Source organism: Chenopodium quinoa, unplaced genomic scaffold (assembly GCF_001683475.1).
Source record: "Chenopodium quinoa cultivar QQ74 unplaced genomic scaffold, ASM168347v1, whole genome shotgun sequence".
NCBI classification, from domain to species: Eukaryota; Viridiplantae; Streptophyta; class Magnoliopsida; order Caryophyllales; family Amaranthaceae; genus Chenopodium; species Chenopodium quinoa.
In genome coordinates, this window is record NW_018744502.1 from 4,050,688 (window position 1) to 4,077,912 (window position 27,225).

Consider the following 27,225-nt stretch of genomic DNA (forward strand, 5'->3'; position numbering starts at 1 on the left):
TAGCCCGCAAGCAAGGTCAGCCTAGCTGGGCCTTGCGATGGTTGCGGTGGCTTGGTGGTTTGGTGCTTGCGGCCCCTAGTCATTTGCCTTCGATCCGAGGCATGGTTAGGGCTCGTGCTATGCTTGTAATTTTAGCACGATACGTCATTTGATTATTTTCTCGTCTTTGTCGATTCCTAAAATCGACTCGACGCTTGACGCTCGGCTTCGATGCTCTAAGCTCGGAATCCGACGTCTTAGTTCGTAAAATCTCTATCGACTCATTTAATCCTTATGATCAATTCGTCGCTTCGGTTCGGTTACACGATTGGGTGTGACCCGAAGGGTTTAGTCAAGAACAAGTTGTAATATTAATTATACATTAATATTACTGATCGGAAGCGGCCTTCAGCTAGGCATTCCGATCACTTGACCTCACTAAATAATTAGCTTTCCTAATTAATTCCAAACCCTCTATCGGAATAAGACACTTGTTCGAAGGACACCATTCCTTTCATTTCTCTCTCTTCTTTTTAACCCCACCATCATTTTATAATATTTCTCCCTCTCACATTATACCTAGTGGTCTCCCATTTATATCTTTATCTTACTTTTTCGAAGTTTTTATTACTAATTATACCCATTTATTTATTATTTTACTCCCCCTATTTCATAATAATCACAACACTTTGACCGGCACATATGCCGATGCACAACTTTGACCATTAATATTTGAAATTACGTATATATTACTAAGAAGTACAAAAGCTTGATCTAATAAAAATATACATAAAGACGACTAATCTAAAAATAAATTCCATGGCAATATATGATTAAAAAAAAAAAAAAAAAAAAGAGTCAAAATAAACATATGAATAGTGCAAAAGTCAAAGTGTTGCAATTATTACAAAACGTAAGGTGTACTCTTTTACCTATAACTTCGCGCACATCCCAATAGAACACTTAAAATAAAGAGTAAGTATTGGGTGCGGACTGCAGCACGTAAATTATGCATGCGGCAGGTTGGCTGATATATTTTACTTGTTGGCTGATATGTTTCATTTGTTGGCTGATATGGTTTTTATGTTAGCTAATATATTCCTTTTGTTGGCTGATATGTTTTTTTTTTTAATTTTTTATATGTTCCTTTTGTTGGCTGATATATTTCTTTAGTTGGTTGATATCTTTATTTTAATTGTTGGCTTATATGTTTCATTTTATTAGCTGATGTGTTTATTTTGTTGGCTTACCTATTACTTTTGTTTGTTGATTTCATCCGTTTGTTAGCTGATATGCTTCATTTGTTGGCTGATATATTCTTTTTATTGGATGATATGTACCTTTTGTTAGATGATATGTTCCATTTGTTGGCTGATATGTTTCATTTGTTGGCTGATATGTTCCTTGTGTTGACTGATACGTTTTGATTAATGTCTGATATATCCCTAATGTTGACTGATATTAGATATCAATTAGCTAATATGTTCATTCTAATGGCTGATATACATCATTTGTTGGCTAATATGAACATTTTCACGTCACACAATATAAACCCAATTACAAGTACCTGATTCCTTTCTAAAACCCTTCACTCCCCAAGGCAGCCTCTCTCCTCCTCCCCCAAAAAATGGCAGCCCACTTTCCTTGTTTCTCTCTCCTCCTCTCCCAAAAATGAACACTTCCGCCCTCCAACTCAACCATAACCCGATCTCATTCACCGGGTCAACTCACTACAACCTTAACAAAACACCCTTTCTTTCTAGACCTTCTCGTCTTTCTAGAACCTTTCGAAAGTCCGATCTGCCGCCGTCGTCCAATGTGTAACTGAGCCGACTCGTGAGGCAGTGAGTCCAACCATGCAACCACCAAACCCACCAACCCACAAACCTCTTGTCTTTCCTCGACTCAAGCCGACGCCGCGCAACCACCACCACCTCTACCAAAAGCTGATGCCGCGCCATTAGCACCTCCAATTGTAAGTTTTTTTTTGCTTTATTCGATTTAGGGTTATTTATTTGTTTTATTTTGTGATTTGTTTTTATTTTGGGGATGTAGATCTGGATTGTGGTTCATTGTGTTTGATTTTACATGTGGTGGGAGGATGGAGTGCCACTGCCGCTACACCCCGCATGAACTATTGACTACGACAGTTTTCGTAAAATAAACAAAGGGAGTATAATGCTAAATATGCTAACTACAAATGGAAACATAAATAAAGTCATAACATGTGCCAAAAATTAAAAAAATTGACACATCCACGTTGGATAATGATACAAATCATACAATACAAGTCTATCTAGCCTAGAAATTACAACACGTAACGCAACTATCCAAAATCCAAATTCTATGAACTGTGTTGTAAAAAAAAAATCTATGAACCCATGTAACGCAACATTAGTATAACATTCATATAATTGCTCCAAACAAAATTAATTAAGATGCATAACTTATTATTAACATCAAAAATTTCTAACACCGTGATTTCTTCTTCTATCACCAGATTCTACTCTCTCTCCTCCCCTGCTACTGCAGTTCGTACTTCAATTTTTCTTCCTCAATCCGATTCCAAAAGTTCAATTTTTTTCAAACCAAATCTTCGTTCATATCAACCCATGTTGAATGATAAACGAAATTTCTCTGTAAAAATTGATTCATCATCAAATTCACCAAATGGGTCTCATGTTTCTCCTTCTTTTCAGGTAAGTTTTTCCTAAAATTTGAAATATTTAAATGGGTTTAATTTATTTTATTTTTTTATTTCTCTTACTATTAAACTGATTTTAATGATTTGGGTAATCTGTCATTTTTTTATTTTTTTGAAAGAATGGGAAATCTGTCATTTTGATGTGGGGTTTTCTTGTATTTATATGGTAATATTCTAGGAATTGTTGGACATAATTTTTTTAATTTTTACAGATTGAGATTAGTTTTCATGAAGGTGATGATACTTGTTTATTTTATATAAAATTTATCTTGTTTAGGTGTTGAATGGAAAATATTCTACTATTAGGTTTTATTTTATTGTATTATTTGTAAAGATTGATTTTAAGGTTGTAATAGGAGGTCCATCAAATTAATCTGATCTCGTTGTTTCACATGCAAAAAAATCAAGATGATGGTATGTTCTTTAAAAATCTGTAATACTTGTACAAATATATGCTATTAAAATAAAAGAATACTTCTTATGTATAATCATGGTGATCGGATATTCAATCATTTGGACTGGATATAATTTTTTGATTTAAATATAAAAATGCCACTTGATTTGTGATTATTGTGAGTTTTGTAAATCAAGGACATCAACCAGTAATTTCTCTTGTTATTAGTGGGGTTTTAGCTACTACTGTTAGTATTTGTCAGCGTTGATTACTTTTATTAGTTGACAAAAAAAATAAACAAAATTAAATTTTTTTTTTTTTTTTCTATGATTAATGAAATTTACAAACAGGATATTGATTACTGAGTGTCCATTCGCACATTTAAGTATGGATAAGTTTGTAATATCAATAATTAACACCGTTAAGCTTGAGGAAAGCCGTTGATGGCGGAAATTCTCTTCGACAGCTTCACTAAGAATTTCAGAAACTTCAATTACAGAAATTCAAGCTCAGGGGAAGCTTCAATGGAGGAAAATGTCACCCCTACTCTTTGGGGTTGACCTTGCCCTTAGTTTCTCCCTTTTTCCTTAGGGTTTTCGTTTAGTTCGGCGGCGAATCCGCCAGAAATGGTGGTCAGTATGTCGGTGGAGGGTGGGTGATCGAGGATGAAGAAGAAGAAGAAGGTGGGAGGTGAAGGAAAGTTCCGGGTCCTTCAATGGCAGACTAGTGTGAATTTGGGAGGAAGAAGATGGATGAAGGAGTTAATGTCATCCATTTAATTTTAAAGCTCATAAAAAAAATAAAAAAAAACAATTATTTTTTAATACTCTGACACGATTCCCAACGCAATATATGTACTGTAATGCCATTAGATAAATGCCCCATGTTTATCCTCAAGATCAATTGGGGCTCCCCCTTTGATTATTAGTCACTGAATAAGTGAATAACACATAAAACCATCTTAGTAGTCATGATATTATTTGTTGCTTCATAAAAGTATTTGTTGCTTCATAAAAGTATTTGTTGCTTCATATAACTTTGGTAATTTGGGTGTTTTCATATGTAAAGGGATCAGAATCATTTTTCAGAAATGTGCTGCAAAGAATGGAGACTGTCTATTTGAACAGGAATCCAACGGCGAAACAGGTCTTGGAACTTGTTCATTCAGCAGGAAATGATAGGATTTGTTATGATCATTTCGCCTTTCGTACTTTTGGGGTACGCCATTTTTCACCACTTCAATTGTAGCAATAGGGAAAAGCTTGTTTCTCTTCATAATTTACATGTTATAGAACTATTTAGTAACATGTAATATTGTATATTGGGTTGATGGCTTCAACTAGCAAAATGTGAATCTAAATTTGTACAAGGACCTCATTTTGATACCAATATTGCAGGTGGATGGTCATGGTATCGATTCAATGGCTAAGGTCTTTCTTGATTTTGGGTACATCCAGAAGGATGAGCTGAGATTTCCTGGAAAGAAATTGAAAGCTTATTGGTTCTCCCCTCCCACTGTTTCCTATGAAGAAGGCAGTGGTGTCAATGGACCTTTGCCTAGGGTGTTTATTTCCGAACTTCTTGTAGATCAGATGAGTTCTGAAGCTCAGGTACACTCTCCAGTTTGGTCAATACACTGATTTATCTTTAACCGTGTTTTGGACATGATTGTATATGTGAGGCTCATGTTTAAGATGAGGAACATTGCTTGATATGCTGCAATATGTTTTAGTCTGCATGGTGTATGAAAGAATTTGTTTCGGTATGGGAGTATAAGTATCACAAGAATACGTTGTCCAGCAATTATGTGTCCCTTAGCAGAAGATATCTTCATTGAGATTTTATTCTTAATATTTGCTATTTGCAATTACAGGAAATAATCAGAAAGTACACTGGAATTTCAGGAAATGGAAGTAACTATGCAGCTCTTGCCAGTGCACACGGGTCATTGACCTGGGAGAAACCCTTGCATTCCGAATTTCAGCAATTAGCAAGGTAAGATGTCTTCTGACTTTCTGAGTATATCATCTTGATTGGAACTGAAAGGATCTACAAGTGGAGTTTATCCTATCATCCCTGCGTATCACTCCTGAGTATAACCCTTTTAGTTTGTGTCTTGAAGCACATTCTGTGACTTGTATTATCTCTGAAATTCATGTGCTGTAATTTTAAAATTGCAGAGAAAGCGAATATGCTGCATGGACACTAGTTAATGGATATGCCTTGAATCATGTCACTATTTCTACTCACCAACTGAAGTCTAATTTGAATAACATCAATCGCCTGAATCAGTTCATTGAAGAGAATGGATTCAAGCTGAATTCTGAAGGAGGGACTTTAAAAGGTTAGTTTTTTTCTTAATTTACTCAAAACTCCGGTGCATTCACATATTATACGAATTTTTAATAATTCATCTCTAATCGGCCCCCTGCTTATACAACTCCCCACGGTTTAAAAAAGAATGAGAGAAACATGCATTCTTTGGTTTGGAACTTGAGATTGCATTGTATCAGCAATCTATTTGGTTTATCATAAATTATGTTAAGATTGTTGGTCACTTGGTCGAACTCTAACTTAGTAGAGCACTGGAGAAACTTTAAAGTGTCATTTATGTTCCTTTGTGCATACTAGATTGCATAATATAGCCTCAAATCGCGGCATGTGCTGTACTCAAAGAGGCAATATGATAAAAGGATATCACTATCAGACAGGAAATTCTCCATTTGTTGCATTTTGCATCTTTGTCCTGCAAAAAGTTTATTTCAGTTACTACTCACAACACAGGAGGTGATATTATTATACACCTATGTTCATGAATAGTGGGCACATTCAAAGGAAGACAATCTACAGTTAAGATTTAAACTCTTATGTAGCGAAGGATATACAGTTATTTAGATAATGTTCCCTAAATATGACCCCAACTCAAATGTAATTTATGTTTTATTAAAGGATTGATGTAGCAACAGTTAAAAGGTGATGAACTTTGTCACTTAAGTGAAAGGAGGGGAAGGTGTCACTCCGAGTGTTAGCAGTGTCCATTTTTCGTGTTTTAGTCAAGGCTTACTGGAAAGATTCTGCTATGAATTTTGTATATTTGATCACCACTTTTTCGACAATGCTAATCTGAGAAATATCATTGTTCCTGCACCAGTTAGTCCTGATGGTTTCCTGCTGCAAAGTTCAACAGTAGCTGATTCAGTGCCTTTCGAATTCTCCGATGGTACGAAAGAATCAGTTCCATGTTCATACATAGAGTTTGCTGAAAGGCTTGTGCTTCCTGAGTACAAAAATGTACCTGATGAAGAGGTATGGATTGCCCCTCTTAAGTTTCAAAACATATAGAGTTTAATAGTTTATCCACTAACATAGTGTATGTTCATAGTGATGCAGGATGTATTACAGTTATATTTGATTAGCTTTGCTTAACTTTTGAATGAATTATTGTAGGTCAAGGAGTTCCATCGACGTGATGGGTTTGAAGTTGGCAATGCTGATAAGATATTTGAGAGCACATCCATGGAGCAACTGACTCGAAACGCTGCTTAGAAAAATGTGACTTTGATAAAGTATAATATACTTCGTACTTTGTATGTACATAGGGGGTGATATTTTGAATAATGACATGATATAAGACATTTCTAATCCAATTACTAAAACCAAATAGGAGCTCTTCTGAACATTAGTAAAACTTTCAACACTATCAATATTACAGTTGGATGAATTAAAATTGGGCGTTGAAGGTTCCAAACTCAGAATGGCAGTTATTACAAGATAAAAATATATCAGGAGCTCCCAAATTATGTCTTAAAATTTAAGTGATATAAGACTTGTTTGGCAATTGGTTATCGATTGTTTTATTTGGTTGGTTTGACCTAGGGATGTCAATAGGGCGGGGCGGGGCGGATGTTGGCCTTCCCATCCCCATCTAAAATTTTCATCCTCATTCCCATCCCCGCGGCGGGTTTAAAATTCATCCCCTTTCCCGCCCTAGCGGGTACAATTCCAAAACCGTCCCCGCCCTAACCCCCACTTGGATATCCACCTCCGCCTAAGACCCGCCTGATCCTCGCCTTCCAAATACACAATCCTTCAAAAATTAATAAAGATTGCAAAAAGAAAAAAATTATTGTTAATATTACACATTTTTTTATTTATAATATAAGTGTATTACAAAGTATTATATTTACTATTTTATTTTACATAATTTTTTTTATAAAATAGTATAAAAGTATAATTTTGTTTTTAAAAATATATGGATGTGGGGATGGGGCGGGTGGGGCGGGGCGAGGATGGGGCGGGTACAACCTAAAATCCACCCCCGCCCCATCACCCATGGCGGGTATGGTTTTTATCCCCATCCCCGCCCCATCACCCGCCAAACCAAGACCCATCTCCACCCCGTTGGGACGGGGATGGGGCGGGTCTCCTATTTGACCTGCCCCATTGACATCCTTAGTTTGACCAGCTGTTAGCATACTAGGTTGTCTATAACGCATTTGGTAAAATCATTTGATGATTGTAGCTTTGCAAAGAGACGTTCAACTATTTTTAATAATCCAATTATTATGAATATATAACTAGTTGTAGATTACTAAATATATAAAATAAGGTAAATATTTCCTCTTTTTAGTTGATACGTTTTGACTTTCTACACTATTTATAAATTCTACCTTGAGTACCTTTTGTAATTAATAATTATGATAAAGTATAGTCATGTACTCATGTGGAGACTTATTAGAATTGTCTCGATTTATATTTTAACAATATCAACTTTTTATAATTTTTACTTTTTAGTATTAAAACGTGTCAACTAAAAAAGAATGGAGAAAATATTAACCATCTACATTTTAAACTATAACCAATTGAGGTAAACCATTAGTATTGTCAATATGCAAAGTATTATCAATCAAATTCAAATACGAATTACTGATTTTATTGATATTAAATTAATAAATAGTGATTAATAGCTGCTCCTTTCATCCCACATGTTATGTTTTGTGTTTTAATGCGGTTATTAAGAAAAGGAAGACAGTGAAAAGCAATTCAAATCAGCATCGGTAGAAATGAAAAAATGGTGTTATCAAGGAGGGAGAACGAAGAGACAAGAAAAAGAATGCGACTTATAAGAAGTTGCGTGTCATAAAAAGCCAAAGCCTTTCATTTAAATTAAAATTACAGAACCTCAAAAAATGGTTTCTGCTTTTCTGTTGTAGTTTCAAGAAAACGGAAGAAAAGATGTATATTTCACCGCAGTAGCTTAACATATTAGGAAACCATCAAAACCACAATAGTCCCAAGCAGACCCTAAATTAAACGTTTCATCAACATTAGAAACAAAGCACAGCTATATTTCAGCAATGACAATAGTAAGCAAACTGGTTTAAAACCCCAGATCAACCCACAAGAATAGGAATCTGAGCCGACAACACAAGTTTGACCTAATTCATTGATTCATTGTTTCTACATCCAAGCATGATCTATACAGCAATTTCAGGGATCTTTGAAGATGGAAAAGCATATAACAAAATGGGGATAATCGAGGCAACAATTGGTGAAACTTCATTTTTCATATTTTCAAGCTTGACTAACGTAAAATTACGAGGTATGACATGAAATTTCTGGCCCACAAAGCTTCACCTCTTCTTACATTTAACTCCTTTACAGAGAGCCTGACTGAAAGATAATAGTTTGCACAATTCATACATTGTCTTCTGTTGCCTCTTTTTCTGTTCTGTTTTTTTTTTTTTCCCCCTCCCAATCCTGTTTCATCTTTGATCAAGGAGCAAAGAACCTTGATATCAGGATCACATACTTAATTAGTTGATGACTTCATGAAAACGATCAGAAGCTGGGGAGAAAAGAATGATGAACCACTTGCAGAACAAGAAGTGCACCGACTGGCCCGAGGTTAGGATTTCCCACTTGGTTTAGGTGATGGATGGTACTGATGATGATGATATGGTGAAGCATGTGAGCCATGTGGGATTGAGAGGCTCCTTAAACCTGGTTGCTGCCCATTCCTTTGGTGAGGACCAATAGGTTGACCATTTCGAGCATTCGGGCTGGCCCTAACTCGGTCTGCTTGCATGGTTTGGAAATAGTAGGACGAACTAGCCATATCTTTCAGGTTAGGTAAAGGCTTCAGGGAATCTACAACTTCGCTCATTAAAGGGCGGACTTTTGGATCCCGGCTAAGGCAATGAGCAGCCAACTGCACAGCCTTTTGAGCACCTTTGATGGAGAAGTGACCTTCAAGCCGAGGGTCTATCAGACGATAAAATCTTCTTCGGTCTCCAAAATGTGGCCTTGCCCATTCAACAAGGTTATGCTCCCCATTGGGTCGGTTTTTGTCCATAGATCTCCTGCCAGTAATCATTTCCAGCAGCACTACTCCAAAGCTGTAAACATCGCTTCTTGAAGTCAGATGGCCTGAGACGGGAATAATAAAAATTAGATTAGGACACAGCAGAACATGCTCGATCTTGAATCCAATGCCATCAACTAGTTCAAGATTAATCTGCTGTTGACTAATTAAGTTCCAATTGCTGTAAAATCATCCGCACATTCATGTTAAACAGCATACAGCATCCTAGATAAGAAAATACCTCTTGAAGAAAAAGTGCAGCTAAGAGGATACAGTTGTCCCTCTTAGAAGACTAGGATGGGGAGGAAAACCACCAGGGGAATAGACAATCCCCCCCCCCCCCTTCTCCCCGTCTTAGGAAAAAGTAACAAAAGGGAGGCCGAAAAAGAAGAGTATAATAATACAAACCAATATATTACATTCTAATAAAAGCACAAACTGATGAAAAGTGAATATCCTACTACATGAGACTATTAGCTTTTATCAATCATGAAAAATGATGATGTTCCACTCACAGCAGCAGAAGTACCATGGCAAATTCATATGAAACCAGAAGCACCATATAAAAAAATGTCTGGGTTTAGGCAAAACGGAAACCCTAAAAGAATTGGAAAGAAGATGGATTGATGATCTAAAATTACAGGGAAAAAATAAGGACATTCGAGCTTTCAAGAGGCTTGGTTCTCCCAACTAGCAATTTTAAAAGCCAACGAAAACTCTCATTGATATTCAACATCCTATTTCTCTCCGTAATCCTCTTCTTGAGCTAACTAACTAGCTATCTTTTCCTTACAGCCACAATTAACTGAGTTATTATGCTACTTCCTAATGTGCCCCTCCTTAGATAATGCTTAGCAGGTACAGCAGATGAGAGCAAGAAAGTTCGAAAGAGATGCAAACACAACTTGAACCAGTGCAACAGTAAAAATTCCAAAATTAGACGATACAAAAACAGCATAATGACAAAAGAAGCTTCATGGATGACAACATAACACCCAGCATTCAAAGATTTACCTGTCATCACATACTCAGGAGCTGCATAACCATATGTCCCCATCACGCGGGTAGATACATGAGTTTTGCCTTCCTCAGGACCATCTTTAGCAAGTCCAAAATCCGACAGCTTTGCATTGTATTCCTGATGCAGTAAGTTGGTAGTAATTAGAGCAACATAGAAGCTTCCATGTAAATACAGCAAAACTGTTGAGTTTGATATCATACCGCATCTAATAAGATATTTGAGGTCTTGAAATCACGATATATCACAGGCTTTTCAGCTTCTTCATGGAGAAAGGCAAGACCCTTAGCTGCACCAAGAGCAATTTTCATCCTAATGGACCATGGGAGAGGTAAAGATCCTACAACATCACAAAGTCAGCAACAATGAAAAGGAGTGACACTGTGGAGAGAAGACAGGCTCCATAAAGAGAGGTGAGAACAAGCAACATGAATTTTAAAGGAACAGTTTATTATGTTATGAAGGTCAACTATAGGTACAGGAATAGAATAATATTTTACTCTGCAAATTAAAACTCGTTTTCTAGGTTAAAACAATTGACCATCGGTAAAACCTTTCAAAACTCCATCCAAAACATAGTTTAAACTTCTAAAGATATGACTCGAACTGCAATGGCATCATACAAACCAAGATTAGAAAATAGGAAAATGATGCAACATATGATGTCTTTTTATAACAATCCTCAAGTGTATTGAATGTAATTATAGTAACTGAAGAAGACATAAAAGGCCAATACAGTAAATGGCATTTCAACAGGGACAGGGTACTCTCGTAGTCTTGCATAAATACCATGAGAATTATAACATGGTTGTATCATTAATCTTTGGCATTACATCATCCATATCAATACATAAGCACTTTGCCTGTAAAAATATTTTGCAATTTCCTTATGTCTCAAATAATGTCTTACTCCATTCCAGCCCAAGCCATTCTTCAAATATAAAAGTGGCACCACGTTCACAAACATCTCTAATTATTAATTTTTTTTTTCCTTTTATGGTCTTGGTTCTTAGGCATCATAACTTTGATAAAGCCTATAGGAACTTCTAAATAAGTTACTTTCAACAAATCTCAGCTAAGGAACTTCAGTTTCAACTACATACATGATTACATGAACCACGAGTAAATTGAATCACACCAGTAACTACATTTCTCAGGGAAATGAGAGGAAGCACATCCCTTATCATTGCGGTAGATGATCATCAATATCCTGAAACTTTTTAGAGGTAAATGACTAGGAGAACACCTATTTAGAAACCTTTATAGCCTAAGGAAATAATAGAATAAAGACATATATTGTATTTAGATAGGTTAATTCCTTGACACTGCAGAAAGACGGTGCTGCACATGCTTGAATGTACCAAATAATATAGTTACATGTATAGGAGATTTCAAGGTACAATGAAGAAAACTGGAAGTCTGGAACAACAGGACAAAGGGGGATCCAGCCACAATATTAGCAAAAAACTGAATGAATTGCGACTGTAAGGTGCACTTGCAGCTATCGGATAGCTTTGGAATAATTTTATCAAAATAGCAACGCAGAGACCAACTCTTATTGAGGAATCTCACTCTGCACATTGCCAATTAGAATGATGTTCAAGCCAAGATTTCTCAAAGAATTGTGAGCATTTCATGTGCTTTTTCCATATTCAGGTCAATGGTGTAGGTGCCTTGTGTTCATGACAACTATCAAGGAAATGATTTTTGTCAAATTGAATTCCAGATGAGTTTCTTTTCCAATATATCTTATGCTGATTAGTAAGATTAACAATAGAGGCACCATAGTGACATCAAACAACAGTAACATCAACATGAAGGGCAAGGCTTCATGAGATCATCAAAGCAGGTAACTCGAAATTGAAACTACACAGGATGTATGGAGTTTTGGCAACAGCAGATAACAACAGTACCACCTAAAAGTGCTAAATTCCGCTATCACTAGTATACCTTCATAAATAAACAGAAGCTGAACTAAGTCTACTAACCTAACATTATCTTCCCAATATAGATAGAACACCACACACTGCTACCTTCACTTGCTTTAGAGTACTGATTTAAAAGGCCACATAAGATTCATTACCTAAAATAATTCTCCTACAAATGATACTCCAATATGTAGGATAATAGGAGATACCAATATAATGATTACAGATCTACACAACTCCAAGAACAACAGATGATATATACCCATCCACACACATTTATCTCACTCACTTTAGAGTACTAGAGTTAAAAAACCGCATAAGATGCTTTATCCTAAATTTTTATCCAACAAAAGATATTTCAATATTGGAAAAGAGAAATTACTAAATATGATGATGACAACCCTGAAGATTCCGAGTAAAACTAATTCTATTCCTACAAACTTATTTGAATGATCTAGTTAGATCATTGTAGTTGAAGGAAAACCGGAATACATCAGCAGGTAGACTGTTCTAGTGATGTTCCCTACTGAATGATTTCCTTTATTCCAAACATATCCTTCTGTCTTATTTATGTCCCATAATCTAGCCCAATGATCCATAGACGAAACCCAAAATAACCTTAAGACTTCCTTAAAGTCTCATGATGACTTTATCAATTTACAAACTTGAAAATTATGACATTTCCAATGAAGCTGAAAGAATCACTGTTCATAGATGTGCTTATGATCGACAAAATCAAAATGACTGGTTAAACTATCCACAACCCTTCCTTGTGACTTGTGAAGAAGAAAGCACTTGTCTGGTTTCCCATAAGGAATTATAAGTATATTATTACAGGAATAAGACTGCATGACCTGCCTAGGACATAGGTAGAATCCATATCTACTATAGAACCATGATCATAATTAGTTATTCCTTCCATGGAAGTTTAAGATTTCCCATAAAAAAGTAATATATGAGACTGAGACTGCAAGGTTAATAATGACCCTGGCCAATGGAAAGCAAAAAGAGTTTGACTGCTTCTTATCTTGATCCCTTGTAACCATTTCAATCATAGACAGGTTGAGGACGACATGACAGGATAATTGGACACCCCCCCCCCTCTCTTCTCCCCATACCCTAAAAAGAAAGATCCCTCGTAACCATTTCAATCGTTGACAGGTTGAGGACAACATGACAGGACAATTGGACCCCCCCCCCTTCCCTCTCTCTCTCTCTCTCTCTCTCTCTTCTCCCCATACCCTAAAAAGAAAGAATTTAAATATCTGATAGCTTGAACCACACAAATAACAATCAATTACAGTTATTACATGCCATAGCTTAGAATGATTAAGAAATTATTAAAAAAAAATATATATATAGTGAGGATCTCAATTGGAGTCAAATTGATCAAAAGTGTAAGGTCAACTGGAAGCCTTTTACTTGCTTTGTAAAGTCTCATCCAGAATAGATCAGATGATAATTCGAGCACTCAGTAGTCAGTATACAACATCCAAACAAATCAATAGGAAGCCTTTATCCTGTCACTATAGAAATTATTACTTCTTGAGTTCCTGGAAACACAATTGACCTTTCCAGACACCATAACACACTGCATGATCTATTGCATATTACCTAATCAACTAAATAATCAACGGCTCAATTCATGTAAAGGGTCTAAGGAAGATGAGAAGTATCATGAAAAAAAGATGCATGACTTATGCACCTTGTATTATAGGAAGTCTATGGAAAACAGTAACAAACTGAGAAGAGTATGTAAACTGACACCTCAAGTCATCATTGTGAGCCATCAGGTCTTTGACTAGCCAGACAAATCATGTATGACCCTTGAGGCCTTGAGAGGCCATCCAGAGAATCAGTGATGAGGCCTAAACTTAAGAAATACCAGCAATCCAAAATCCATCTATTTTTGCAGAAACTAGTCTGATTCCAGATAGCTCTTCCCTTGTCAACATCAAGTAGAAAGAGAGAACAGAATGACAAGAATGCAGGAACATTTACACTTGGTTGGCTCTCATTGCCAATCCAATATAAGCAAAAATCCTTAGTTTCTTTTGTATGGAAAAAGAAGAGAGGTTGTAAACAGCACCATAGTTAGACTTGAATGGATCAGTGTCATCTACACAGGGCACTCATTATTAACATAGGCTTAATCCAAGCAAGCTAATTATGGTCGGGCACTCTTTATTTACATAGACTACAATGTCTGTAGGCAATGGAGCAAGGAGGCCCACAATTCCTCCAACCCAAGAAGTGGTGAGCCTACCTATACTATACTATTAACAACAAACAGAAAAATCCATAACAAGAGTTGAAGAGTATATAAGTTCCCCAGATCCCCACTATTATAAGTAATACACTCATTATCAAATACAGGATACCTAATACCAAAAAAGTTGTGAAACATGTGCACTCAGAAACTTTTAAAAGAATTTATTGACAATCGACAGGTAAAAATAAAAATGAGACAATTCATGCCTCCGAAAAGTTTTAAATTTCACTCATCCTATGTTTATGCATCTTTCAGAGTAATGATTGTCTAATTTGCATATCATTTCAAAAATCTATAGATCAAGAAGAATGTGAGAAATTGCATAAAAGTAGTTACATACTTCGAAAAAGATGATTCTCCAAGCTTCCTCGGGGCATGAATTCATAGACTAGAAGCCTTTGATCATCTTCAATACAATAGCCAATAAGTTTGACCAAATTTTGATGAATAAGATCACCCAAATAATTCACTTCAGCCTGCCAAATATAAGGGCACATACAAATATAAGGGATAATTCAGCTCAAGATACAACATGTAAAGATATAAGGCAGCAATAAATTTTACAAAAAATAATCAACAAAACAAACCAGCCATTCTTTGTGACCCTGAAGTCCATCATGATTGAGTGTCTTTACTGCAACAGTAAGACCTGTACCAGGTTTCACTGGAGCAGTACCATTTTCTTCAATCCATCCCTTAAACACGCACCCAAAACCACCTTCACCAAGTAGACTTTCAGGTCTGAAGTTTCTAGTTGCTAATTTTAAGTCGTTAAATGCGAATTTACGAAGCCGAGAGGAAACTTTGAGTTCTTCTTCTAGCTTGGATGTTGATGTGCTGCTTTCAGCATTACTTGTTGTTGTTGATGAGACAACTGCAGTAACCGGTTGATCTCTGCTTGCATCAATTGTTGATTTGCTTTCAGCTGATACACATTCAGTACAAATCTTTAATTTTTAAGAAAACTTTATTGATTAGATAATTAGATGAGGAGGGTATACGAACTGTCAGAAGACCTCAGACATCGAATACTTAGTGGTAAAATCAGTACACTGATCATGCTGTATATCTACTAAAACTAAACCAGGAAAGAGTCCTGAAGCATATGCCCACCATTAACAACATAATCATGAAGTATTCTATCAGAAGTTAGCCAAGAAAGAGGTCCTGAAGCATGAGCCCACAATGACACTACAAAACACATACAGAACATCCTCCTAGAAATGGGCTTCCAGTCTTATATCTCGGAAAATTAGAATCACTCCATTCACTCCATCCCAGAAACAAGATATCTGGTCACAAAATGTGCCAACTGATTAAGTGAGGAAGTTTAACATCTCTTGGTCAGTTGGTCATACTTAATAGGAAAATCCACATAATCATAGCAGGCTCAAAGATCGAGAACAGTAATCTGGAGTCACCAAAAGTTTAGTCCAAACAATTTCAGGAAAGGATAAAGAAAAAGGAATATACAATTAATCATTTATTATGAGGTCTCTTACTTATTCTTTCACTTCCAAGCTTCTTCACTAAGATATATGGCACTCTCTATGTTCAATAAAATTATGAGAAAATTGGCAGAAGTTTTTGTCAACTCAGTGGACAGAGAGATTAAAAGTCTAATTCAACAGCCAGGAGACTACAAATTCGCTTTCTAATGCAATTAATTCTCTTGCATTTAAAGACCATTCGCTTATAATGCTAAGATACATCAAAATCTGTATTCGTGCGTTTACAAATAAATGACAGGGCACCTGCAGTGGCCTCTACAAAAAAAATGTGGATGTGAATAATTAGAACCCTTTAGTTAGGATAAAAATCCTAACAAGGTTTGAAGCAATAAGTATAAAAAAAAACAACCAGCCATGTACAAGAAAAAGATTGCCAAACAAGTTCAAAGTGCTCAGTGGCTATTAAATTGCTGCATTGCATCATATAACTTGCTATTTTGCTAATGATGAAGAGGGTAAAAAACTTCTTGGTGATATAAAGCGAACAAGAATCACATTTTTCTCTATCATGTAGAAGATGGAGGCAAGTAATGTAGAGAATTTGAACGATGACCAACACAAGTACTTGCTACGTTTAAGGATCTCAAGCAACAATTTGAAATCAGCTGACTTTACAATTCCAAGTACAGGGGTATAGACAGGATGCATATGCACAGCCTCACCATGGATTTTGTAGTTCAATGTTTCTTGGGTATTGGATAGCAATTCTCTGACCATATGAACTAACAAGCCACAGAAAAACGACACCGAGTTTCTTGGAAGACAAGACACTTCAGATAATAAACCTCTAATCACTATTCTTCAACAAATTTGTAATTTAATAAAAAACATTGAAATAATAAATTTCCTTTTTCATGAAAACATCAACTTCATAAGAGGCATACCACAGCCTTCACAAATTCACAATATAGTTGAATCCTTTACTACTTAATGAATGGGTCAAGTCCCCTACTCATTGGATCTTGAAACAAATCAGATATTTTAATCAGTTTCTTCCTACTATTTATCAATTCTACGACGACATTCGCAGAACACGCTACTTGCATCAATGGAAATGCACTTTATAAACAAGACACGATATTTTTTAAACAGATGCTACCAGAGCTTTAGACACACGACTATGATGTCAATGTGAGTTCCACAAGTTGATAGCACATAACAATTTCTACAAAACATTGCTCATGGGTATAATCCACTAATTTCATAGGTAGTATTCAACTTATAAGACTCTTAAGGCACTAAACACAATATACATGAGAAAAATAAAGAAATAAAACTAATCGACAGCTTATACTCATAATATACTCGAGTACATTATAAAGCTTTCATAAGCAAGGTATCAACCCAAGCTCAACCTAGAAGCAAGCAACAACTGACTGAAAATAAACTCGAAAAAACCCAAATAATCAATTGACTATCTTTCTATACAAGATAGTCTTTCAAGCTAATTTCAAAATTGAACAAAGCTTAATGCTTGCCCTACCACTAAAAACACATATAAACATGCATCAAATAAATAAACAACCTAGAAACATGATAAAACAAAGCTATAGTGACAACTTAAAACGCAAAATACTTCAAAAATAGGAACAAACCAATAACATATAGTATCATATAAGTAAATAAAATATATATACAAATTTGGCAAAAATTGGGAAGTTACCATAGTTAGTACTTGTTCCACTGACAGAAGAATCAACTTTGGATCTTGAAGTAATGCAGCTTCCTATGAATCTGAGCTTAATCCAACAACCAGTATCTTCACCAGAATCATCTTCATCTTTCTTCTTTTTTCCCCCTTTTGATTTTTCAACATCCCAAGTTTCCACTTTAGCTACATCACTACCAAATCCCATGTCACCCTATGAATTGCAAACCCTTAAATTTTCAAATTCATCAAAATCCCTAAAACCCCTTTTCCACCCACCACCCACAAAAGACTCAAATTACAAAATACCCAATAATTTTAGCCCCAAATAATTCATACCCTATTGATTTTTAACTCAAAAACCCAAAATCTGATGAAATAACACAAACCCACATAAAATTTTACCAGAAAAATTGGATTGAAGAGCTCAAAAAAGAAATAAAAATGATTCAGATCAGAAGATAAGCCCTTAAAATTGAAAAAATTGTGGGGTTTTTAGAGCTAGACTCCTTCTCTCACTTGAAAGGACAACACCCAGAAAAATGGCTGTACAGCAAATCTCAGAAATTGTGAGAGTTCATAGGAAAAAGGGGTGACTAATTCAAACAAAACCCCAGAAATAAATAATTAAAAATAAAAAAAATGCGCAAAGAAAGAAAAAAACATACTCTGAATTATCAGTTCTTTCTCTCTCTAGTTTCTCTCTCTACCAATCCTTTTCTCTCTCTTCTTTTTTTAATGGTATCGAAGACTACAAAAGCAGAATCAAGTTGCCCGATGAATACGGGCAGCCGGGAGGTTAGGCTGCCCATGCTACCCGTTAGACATCTACCCGACTACCCGTACTACTGTGTCACTATGTTCACAACAATCACATTGAGAGGGCTTTGCATTTTGGTGATTTTTATACGCAATTCCACTTTTTTTTAAGGATTTAAATGTAAAATAAATAACTAGAATATTTACTACTTATTAAAGATTGTGAATAATGATGGCCATAATAATAACCTTTAACATATGGTGAATGTTTTGAATTTTTTATAGCCAAATCATTTGTATAATTATGATAATCGTGTTATATTTTACCTTTTTAAACATCATAATTATGACATATTTTACTATAATATTAGTTAGTAGTATAAAATATCTGTATTATATAAATCAATGACAGAAGTTGTGGTCTCCCCGAGATGTCCTTAACCCTTTTTCTTTCAAATATATACTAATTATTGGTCCAAACAATGTCTCGGATCATTATAAAATTAAGGAATATAAATAAGAAACAAACTTTTATATAGAACTTTTTGTCATAAACTTCTTCTCTTCTTCTTCTTTTTTTTCCTGTTTGAACGTCTTAATCCCATAAGTGGGGTTGGCTACATGAACGAATATGATGACTTTCCAGGAGGACATCAATCCTAGTATTACTCTCAATCATTGTGGCTCATATCAAGCGATGTGACAAAATTTTACACTGGTTGTCACTAACCTACCGTAACCCTCCTCTTTTATCCAAACTTGGGACTGGCAGTGGGAAACCCAAGTTAAAAAAAAAAAAAAAATTATGACAAGTTAAAACCTTAAACATTTTTTTTTGTAAGACAAAACGTTACTTTAATTTCCAATGTTGACCAGCCTATTCCGATGTTTACGTGCTAATTGCACTCTTATACTTCAATTTGCACTTCTTTTCTTCTCCAAAACCCATTTTCATCTTTATATCCTCTTACACCATAGTACCACCAACCTTTTTATCTTCATTTTCATCTTCTACTCTCTACGATTGCATCAATCTTCTCTTTCCAATCCAACTCTCTTTTGCCCCAATTCCAACTCCTTTAATAATGAAAAATTTTCACAAACTAAAATTTTGCTTTAAATGTTAATATTTTCTCAATTCACCTCTAATATTGGCTTCCATAATATATAAGGATTTATTGTATCACATTGATTTTACTTATAACATTGAGAGGGCGTTCAATTCAAAGGTATTATCCTCATAAACCCTAATTTTTTAAAATAATGAGAAGTATCATTAATGGTGGGAAGGCGTTAATAGCTAGGGGGGTTGGGCTTCCCAAAAAAAAGAACTCATCTAAATTTTCCCTCTAATTGCTTGATTATTGTGCTGAACTATAGGAAAATTTTATATCATTATAATGATGATGAACATGACGGTGTAAAGAGATAAATTCAAGGTGAAATTGAAAAGGGGAGTAAAATAGGTGACTAATGCAAGTGTAATGAGGAGTTGATGAAGAGAAGAAGATGGAGATTTAGAGAGGAAATGTAGAAGAAGAAATTGAAATGGGGAAGAAGAAGATGGAAATATAAATGGGAAGAAGAAGAGTGTGCAAATTGCCTAAAATGCAGCAACGTGACTTGCACGTGAGAGTCAACGTCAAAAAAGCCTTGGTCAATGTAGGAAAATGAAGTAAGGTTTCATCTTACAAAAAAAAAAAAAATTTGTTAAAAGTTTTAATTTGCTGAAAAAAATATTTAAAAGGTTGTTTCAATTCTCATAAAATAGTGTATAAAAGGTTGTTTCTGACAAAATTTCCTAAGATTAAATTAGATAGGGTTAATTTTCAACAATAATAAGTGAATGAATATATAATAATACTTTTTTCTTTTTTTTTTGCATCAATAGAAAGAATCATATGGTTATTATTTAAATATTTATACTATTAATAAATAATAATACTCTAAAACTGTACTACATTTGATTAAATGCACAAAAAAAAAGAAAAAAAAAGACTTAAATTTTTGTAAAAGATAATGAGTGAATATTATGTAACTTATAATGAAATTTCAATTGAATGTACAATGTACCACCTGAGAAATATTGCCTTAAGTGTAAGATAAGAATAATTGAAACATACCACCTTCATAGTATAAATGAGAAATGATGTAAATTATAAGCACATACTCACAAGAATAATTGAAATTGTATTACCTGCATATTATGAATGAGAATCATAAATTATAGGCTTATACTCAAAACCCAAGCCAATACAAATTAAATAAAATAAAGATAGAGGGAAAAAGTACACCAAAAAAAAAAAAAAAAAAAAAACCAACTCTTAGCATGCAATTTCTTTTAATGTATGTATGAGTTAAGAGAAACAGAAGAATAAGATTACTAGCTGGTAAATTTTACGTTACAAAATCAAATTAAATGATGAAATATTATTCTTTTAATTGCTTGATGCTTATTAAACTTAGAATTTAACATCCAAGGAACCACCATTAGTATGATTAATTTCTTGCTAATTAAATTTAATTTTATTGTGCAATTACTAAGGAGTTAGAAAAAATTAAATAGGGAGGTTATTTAAATATGAAGTTTTTCATTACATTAAACATTATTATCGAGAGGTTACGCATAGGAAAAGATTTTCAAGTAGGTTAAACATTATTAGGTTCCATGTCACGCCTTATGTTTAGGGTAAAAATACCCTAGACACGTGGACCAATAGTGCAGTGACACGTGTCCCCTAAGATCAGAGCTCTAAGAGCCAATCAAGGCATGACACGTGTCACGTACTCGCATCATAAGGGTAAAAAGGGGCTTAGGCTCAATTCCCGATGAGCTATAAAAATGGCACATCCAATCTACTTAGGTTAAAATAACCTAAAAGGCATACACTCCCATAGACTATAAATATTGTTCATACATGATCAGTAAAGATTCCTTCACATTCATTACATTCACACGAAAACAGGGGAAATTACTCTCACATATATCTTACCTTACAACAATTATTACCTTCTTTCCAGTACTAACTTAATCTTCGGAGGTGAAACTCCACTACGCAGGAGCTTTTGTTGTTTTGCAGGTGTAGTATATCCGGAGGGCTATATTCAGTGTTGTAAGGCTCCCGAAGGACATCAACAAAACCTCAAAACACCTTAGTTTTTTATAAGAAGACTTTATGTAGCGCCATGTCATGCCGATGCCACATGTCATCATAGCATGTAGTGCCTTGGGCTTACTGTAGATAGATTATAGATAGATATATATAATAATAATGATAAACGAAAAAAAAGGTCAATCAATCAGTCAAGAAAAAGGAAAAGTTCAATCAATCAACAAATATAAGAATCATGTCTAAAAAACATGGCAATCAATTACTTGAATTACATTATTTATTTACATCTAAGAAACAGAATTAAGCCTTTTAATTTATACATCTTAGTACAAGTAATCGATTAATACATAAATATTAACTTCATTCAATCAATCAATTTAAAATTTTGGAGTTTGCCCATATTAAATCAGGCATAATTTTATTCATAATGATCAAATTAGAAGAAAATTAGTTTTTTTTTTTTTTTTAATTTGAATAGTAAAATTAATTCATTAATAAAAAAAAAAGTCATACAACATCTACAAAGATAATCGAATTCGGCAAATACATAATTTGAATAAAAAAAAATTCCTTCATAAAAATTACGATCGTCAAGCAGATCTTGCAATGCGGAACATCTCCCGCTTATATCGCTGATAGCCTTGTTGGAGAGACAACCTTTGCGACTCGCATAATTTTTCACCAGCGAAACAAAGTCATGGCAATCCATCAGATTTATTATCCCGGATTTAAAGCCGAAAAAGTTCCCTCTCGAAAAGAGAAGAAAAACCTTGTCTTTCGAAGGATCGAAAAGCCTTGTTTTTCGAATGAGATCAAAAAAACTTTGTTTTTCGAAGGAGATCGAAAACTCTTTCTTTCGTGGGATAAATCATTATTATAAAACTAAAATAACAAACAAAAAATCTAAAGAAACAAAGGTTGGGGCTTTCCACCAGTAAAAACCGACAAAAGCCCCTTCAAAATTAACAATGGAGTCTAGGGTTTTTTTTCCAGAAAGAATAGAGGAGAAAGAAGAGAGGTATCACATATTCACAGGTAGGAAGTTATGCATCAAATTGGACTTTAGAAGAAAATTAGATAATTTCAATAATCAACCTAAATTCCGAGAAACATTTCTAAACTTATCTCCTCAATCACCTCTTAAAAAGTCAAAGATAAGTAAAAACTCTCTACTATATAAACTCAACTTCAACCCCTTCTAACTTAAACACTCAAAAGACCATATCTCTCTTCTTCTCTTTCTCTAATGTATTATTATTATGTTACACATTTACTTTATCGAATATTGTACTTGTAGGGAATATTTCGAACTTTAACTTTGAGCCCCACTATGATCATGCATTTAAATATGGTGGCGTCCAAAGGGAGAGAAGTTAGAGATAAAAGAGTCACCAACAAGTTTTAGGAACTTGTGAACCGTTCACGGGCGTGAAGGTTACACCCCTTTCACGATCACGGAGATCGCTAACTTCATAGTGGTCCGGAACCATGACTGGATATTCGGGAATGATGCTACTACTCCAACCTAAAAGAGATTAAACTTGCCCTAAATCGGCCTCTACTTAATTCTTATAATATTCATGTGCGCTTTTCGATCAACTTACAAACAACAAGTTAACCCAAAACCTGTTTAATCTATGTTGGTTGATTATTAATGCACAAATAAGTCTATTATTGGCGATCACTTGAATTAAAATCATATTAAGCCTAGAACAAATTATTAATTATCTCATTAGGCATGATTTCAAGTACAAATTCCCTTTAAATCTGCAAGAAAGGGTGTGATCAAGCAATAACAATAAATTATGAATAATCAAGCAACATAATAATTAATTGACACAACAATCATCATCATAATAACAATATCAAAATATGATTAGCAAGATCCTAGGCATGATACTAAACAGATTAATAACAAACCCTAGCATGCCACTAAAAATCATAATCAAAGCATTAGCCTAAACATGATACTAGAAAGTATGATATTAGAAATATTAATTAACACCCTAACATGATACTAGAAATCATAAAAGCATCCTAACATGATACTAGAAATCATAAAATCATCCTATCATGGTACTAGAAATCAAAGTAATATTCTAAGCATGATTTCTATATCAAAAGTGAGGAATAAGGATAGTAGATCTACTCACTTAGATGCCTCGTATCTCTTTCTATCAAAACAATACACACGTTAGTAACTTTAAGAAAGATTAAATCAAACAAATAAATCAAATAAGAATTGAAATATAGATTTGGGTATCAACCTTTCACGTCGAGGTTGAAGGCAACTACGAGATTGGCTTGGAGTATTCAAAGCTCGTGAAGGAAGTATGGTGTATGATATCAAGAAGGTGTTGGGTTGTGTTTGGGCTAGGCTAAGGCTAGAAAGAAAGAAAGAGAGAAAGAAAAGCTTTTAGCTTAGAAGGGGGAAGAGATGATAATTGTTGGTGATCAAACTTGTTGATGATTGAAGACGAGGTAAAACGACCTCTATTTATAGGGAAAAACGAGGGTCGAAGATCAAAAAAGAGTCAGAATTTGACTCGGAGTAAAACATACGCTATCACGACGCGATATTTCTATTACTCAGCGATATTTTTAAAAGATAGAATCCGTACAGAATATGACTTCCAATTAAATTGGGTTAATCGAATATCCGTACGTATTCTAATTTTATCAGAATTAAAATCATTGAAAAACAAATGTTTTATTCGATGTAAATTCTTAAGTCTTTATCCTTTCAAAAATAGGATAAACTAGAACCTTCTAGAAGATTCCAGAAGCTAATAACAAATCCTAAGGGATTTAGGATTGAAAACAACCTTCTAAAGGATTCTAGAAGCTCATAATAAATCCTAATTGGTTTAAGAATGATGTTAAGGTTAATGGACCCGCCACATGGTCATTGGGTCGTAGGTAAGGCTCGGTTTAGGCACAATTTAGTATTTTGGCCATAAGTTCTTCGTTATAAGTCGGATTTGGGCTTATAATATATCGCTGGAAAGCTCTTTTCAAACTCCATCCAAATACCTAATTATTGGAACTAGACTATGGACCAAAATAAACTGGTTTGAACGTTTTATAAAGAGGATATGAAATGAATGATTTTAAGGACACGAAATGAATGATTTTGGATTTAAAGACACGAAATGAATGATTTTGGATTAAAACATTTAAGGAAAGGGTTAGAAATGTTCAGGGCTAAAGGAAATTCACGAGACTCTTCAACTCTTCACCTAACTCGATAATCAAAGACATGAAAGGTACAAATCACCGAGTTTGGTTTTTGGGGAGACACAATCAGGTGTCTACAATACTCTATTATTTTTGGTTGTAATAGGTGGTTTTTTTAAGGGTTGTAATTGGTTTCATTTTATTTCACAGTCACAATAACACATGTTATTACCCTTTTAAAATTATCGCTTCATTTTCAAGTTTTCAATCCCAATCTACTTAATATATTCATAATTGTGCTTTTAATCTCCTAATGATTAATCAAGTTCTTTGATTATTGTTATTTATTTTATTTTATTTTTAATTTTTTTTGTAGAGACAAATATGATGTTTTTTGTTATTTTGATATGTATAACATTTTCACATTATAGTTAACATTTTTTATTTTTTTATCCTTAATTACTTTTAAATCGGTCTTTGATGCGATTTCAAAACATCACAATGCATGAGATGTTCCAAAATTTAATTTGAATTGTTTTAATAGCAGTTCACAATGTAAACTTATTTATGACTTATTACTAAAAGAAATATCATATGAAAATATTGACAATCTAGCATCTATAAAATAATACAATATACACTACCAAAAAATTAGATCTTTTTATAAATTTTATATTCTTTATTTATTATTCTCTTAACCTTGATCGCTATGATCTAATATCATTAAAGCTTACTAAATTGTTAAAGCTTTAATTTGACATAAAAAAGCATACCATTATATTGATGTAGATTTTAATTTATAAATGCAGGCTTTCATGAAAATTCATGCATGCATCGTGTGCATAAAAAGCTAGTAATAACATAAAGAAAAAAAGGCGTTAATTATTTAAGGGGAGAATAACATTTACAATAAAGAAATTAAATATGTGACTTTAGGCCAAATTATTCATTAATATATGGGAAATTCTCAACGGTGACCCTGTAAAAGTGAGACACTGAAATGGTGATCTCCCCTTTTTTTTTTTTTATATACAAAATAACCTCAATTAAGAAATTTATCTTACCTATGACATTAAAGAGTGTTATTTAGTTAAAAACATTAACTATGGTTAGTTTTGAAAAAATTAAAATAACTAAACTAAAAAGAAAAACCACCAACCCAGCCACCACCTCCACCCTCATCCCCCACCAGACCTAGCCAGCATCACCTCCCCCTTCACCTGAGCCACTAAACACCTGAACCTCCCACTTGAACCGCCGAACCATTCCCTCCACCTTTTCCTCTGCCTAGACCCGAACCTTGACCTCACAACTACCCTCTCTCTCCTATAACCATTTCTTCTCCAACCTAGGCCGCTTCACCTTAGGGTAGGTTTCGGTCGAGGAGGGGTGGTAAGTTAAGGGTTTCAAGTTTTGATTCTTTCTAGGGAGAAGGCGGGAGATAGAGAGAGGGTGGAGGAGAGTGTGGAGAAGAAAGAGAGAGAGGGAGGATCGGTGGTCGGGGTTTGGGGTTCTAGGTAATTCGGCGATCTAGGGGAAGTCGGGGTTCGGAGCTCGACGGTCTGAGAAGGTCGGGGTATGGGTTCGGCGATCAGGAGGGATGATGGTTGGGTTTTTGATTTCGACGGTCTAGAGGTGGTCGGAGTCTCGGTTCAACGATCTAGAGGTGTTCGGGTTCTGGGTTCGGTGGTTAGGTTAATTATTTTAGTTTTTTTTTTCAAGAATAAATCTAACCATAGTTAAATTTAATAATCATTTAATGAAATAAGGTTATAAGTGGGATAAATTTTTTAAATAAGGTCATTTCGTATAATTCATTTTCAAGAGGGTCACCATTTCCATGTAGCACAAATTGAAGGTCACCATTAAGAATTTTCCTTAATATATTTATTTGTTCTTATATATTTAATTTGCATGTATTTCAATCTTTCATGTTAAGCCTAAATTAACTTTAAACCTTTAAAATTAATGTGGTAAAGTTGAAATTTTCATCAATGCATTTGAAATTACTCACTTCCCCTCTATTCGCCTATTTTAAACTTAACAACCATCTTATCTTTGTCTTTCTATCTTTTGTTTCATCACCATCGCGAAAGTACACTTGCAAACAATCATCCAATAATCGAGAAATATTAGCACTGTCAAAATGGTTTGACAGTTTGGTTTGAAACCGGTTCAGTTTGAATACGGGTCGGTTCGAAATCGGTTTCATCAAGTGCCTTATGGGTCGGTTTCGATTCGGTTCAAATTATTATCGATTTGGTTCGGTTTCAGTTTATTCTTGAGCGGTTTTAATTCGGTTCAGCTTGTAAACGGTTCGGTGCATACGGGTTGCGATTTGTTAAATGTTTGGTGTAA

The 27,225-nt window shown here is 34.5% G+C and overlaps 2 protein-coding genes across 3 annotated transcripts; one reads left to right on the forward strand and one right to left on the reverse strand.

Moving 5' to 3' along the window:
- Positions 1 to 1,556: 1,556 nt before the first annotated feature.
- On the forward strand, positions 1,557 to 6,825 carry LOC110698011. Of its 2 annotated transcripts, XM_021875411.1 has the most exons (8): positions 1,557 to 1,954; positions 2,480 to 2,678; positions 4,146 to 4,295; positions 4,475 to 4,687; positions 4,951 to 5,072; positions 5,258 to 5,421; positions 6,229 to 6,383; positions 6,525 to 6,825. In XM_021875411.1, the coding sequence occupies exons 2-8, from the start codon at positions 2,592 to 2,594 to the stop codon at positions 6,621 to 6,623; spliced, it is 990 nt and encodes a 329-aa protein (XP_021731103.1). In that variant the 5' UTR covers positions 1,557 to 1,954; positions 2,480 to 2,591; the 3' UTR covers positions 6,624 to 6,825. The 2 variants fall into 2 exon arrangements, with proteins under 2 accessions (XP_021731103.1, XP_021731102.1); XM_021875410.1 differs by lacking the exon at positions 1,557 to 1,954 and having other exon boundaries at positions 2,254 to 2,678.
- A 1,579-nt stretch (positions 6,826 to 8,404) lies between these two features.
- LOC110698010 (probable serine/threonine-protein kinase PIX7) lies at positions 8,405 to 18,504 on the reverse strand. The gene is made up of 6 exons (XM_021875409.1): positions 17,834 to 18,504; positions 15,247 to 15,584; positions 15,000 to 15,135; positions 10,663 to 10,799; positions 10,456 to 10,579; positions 8,405 to 9,506 (listed from the first exon to the last, which is right to left on the reverse strand). The coding sequence occupies exons 1-6, from the start codon at positions 18,024 to 18,026 to the stop codon at positions 8,986 to 8,988; spliced, it is 1,449 nt and encodes a 482-aa protein (XP_021731101.1). The 5' UTR covers positions 18,027 to 18,504; the 3' UTR covers positions 8,405 to 8,985.
- Positions 18,505 to 27,225: the final 8,721 nt, after the last annotated feature.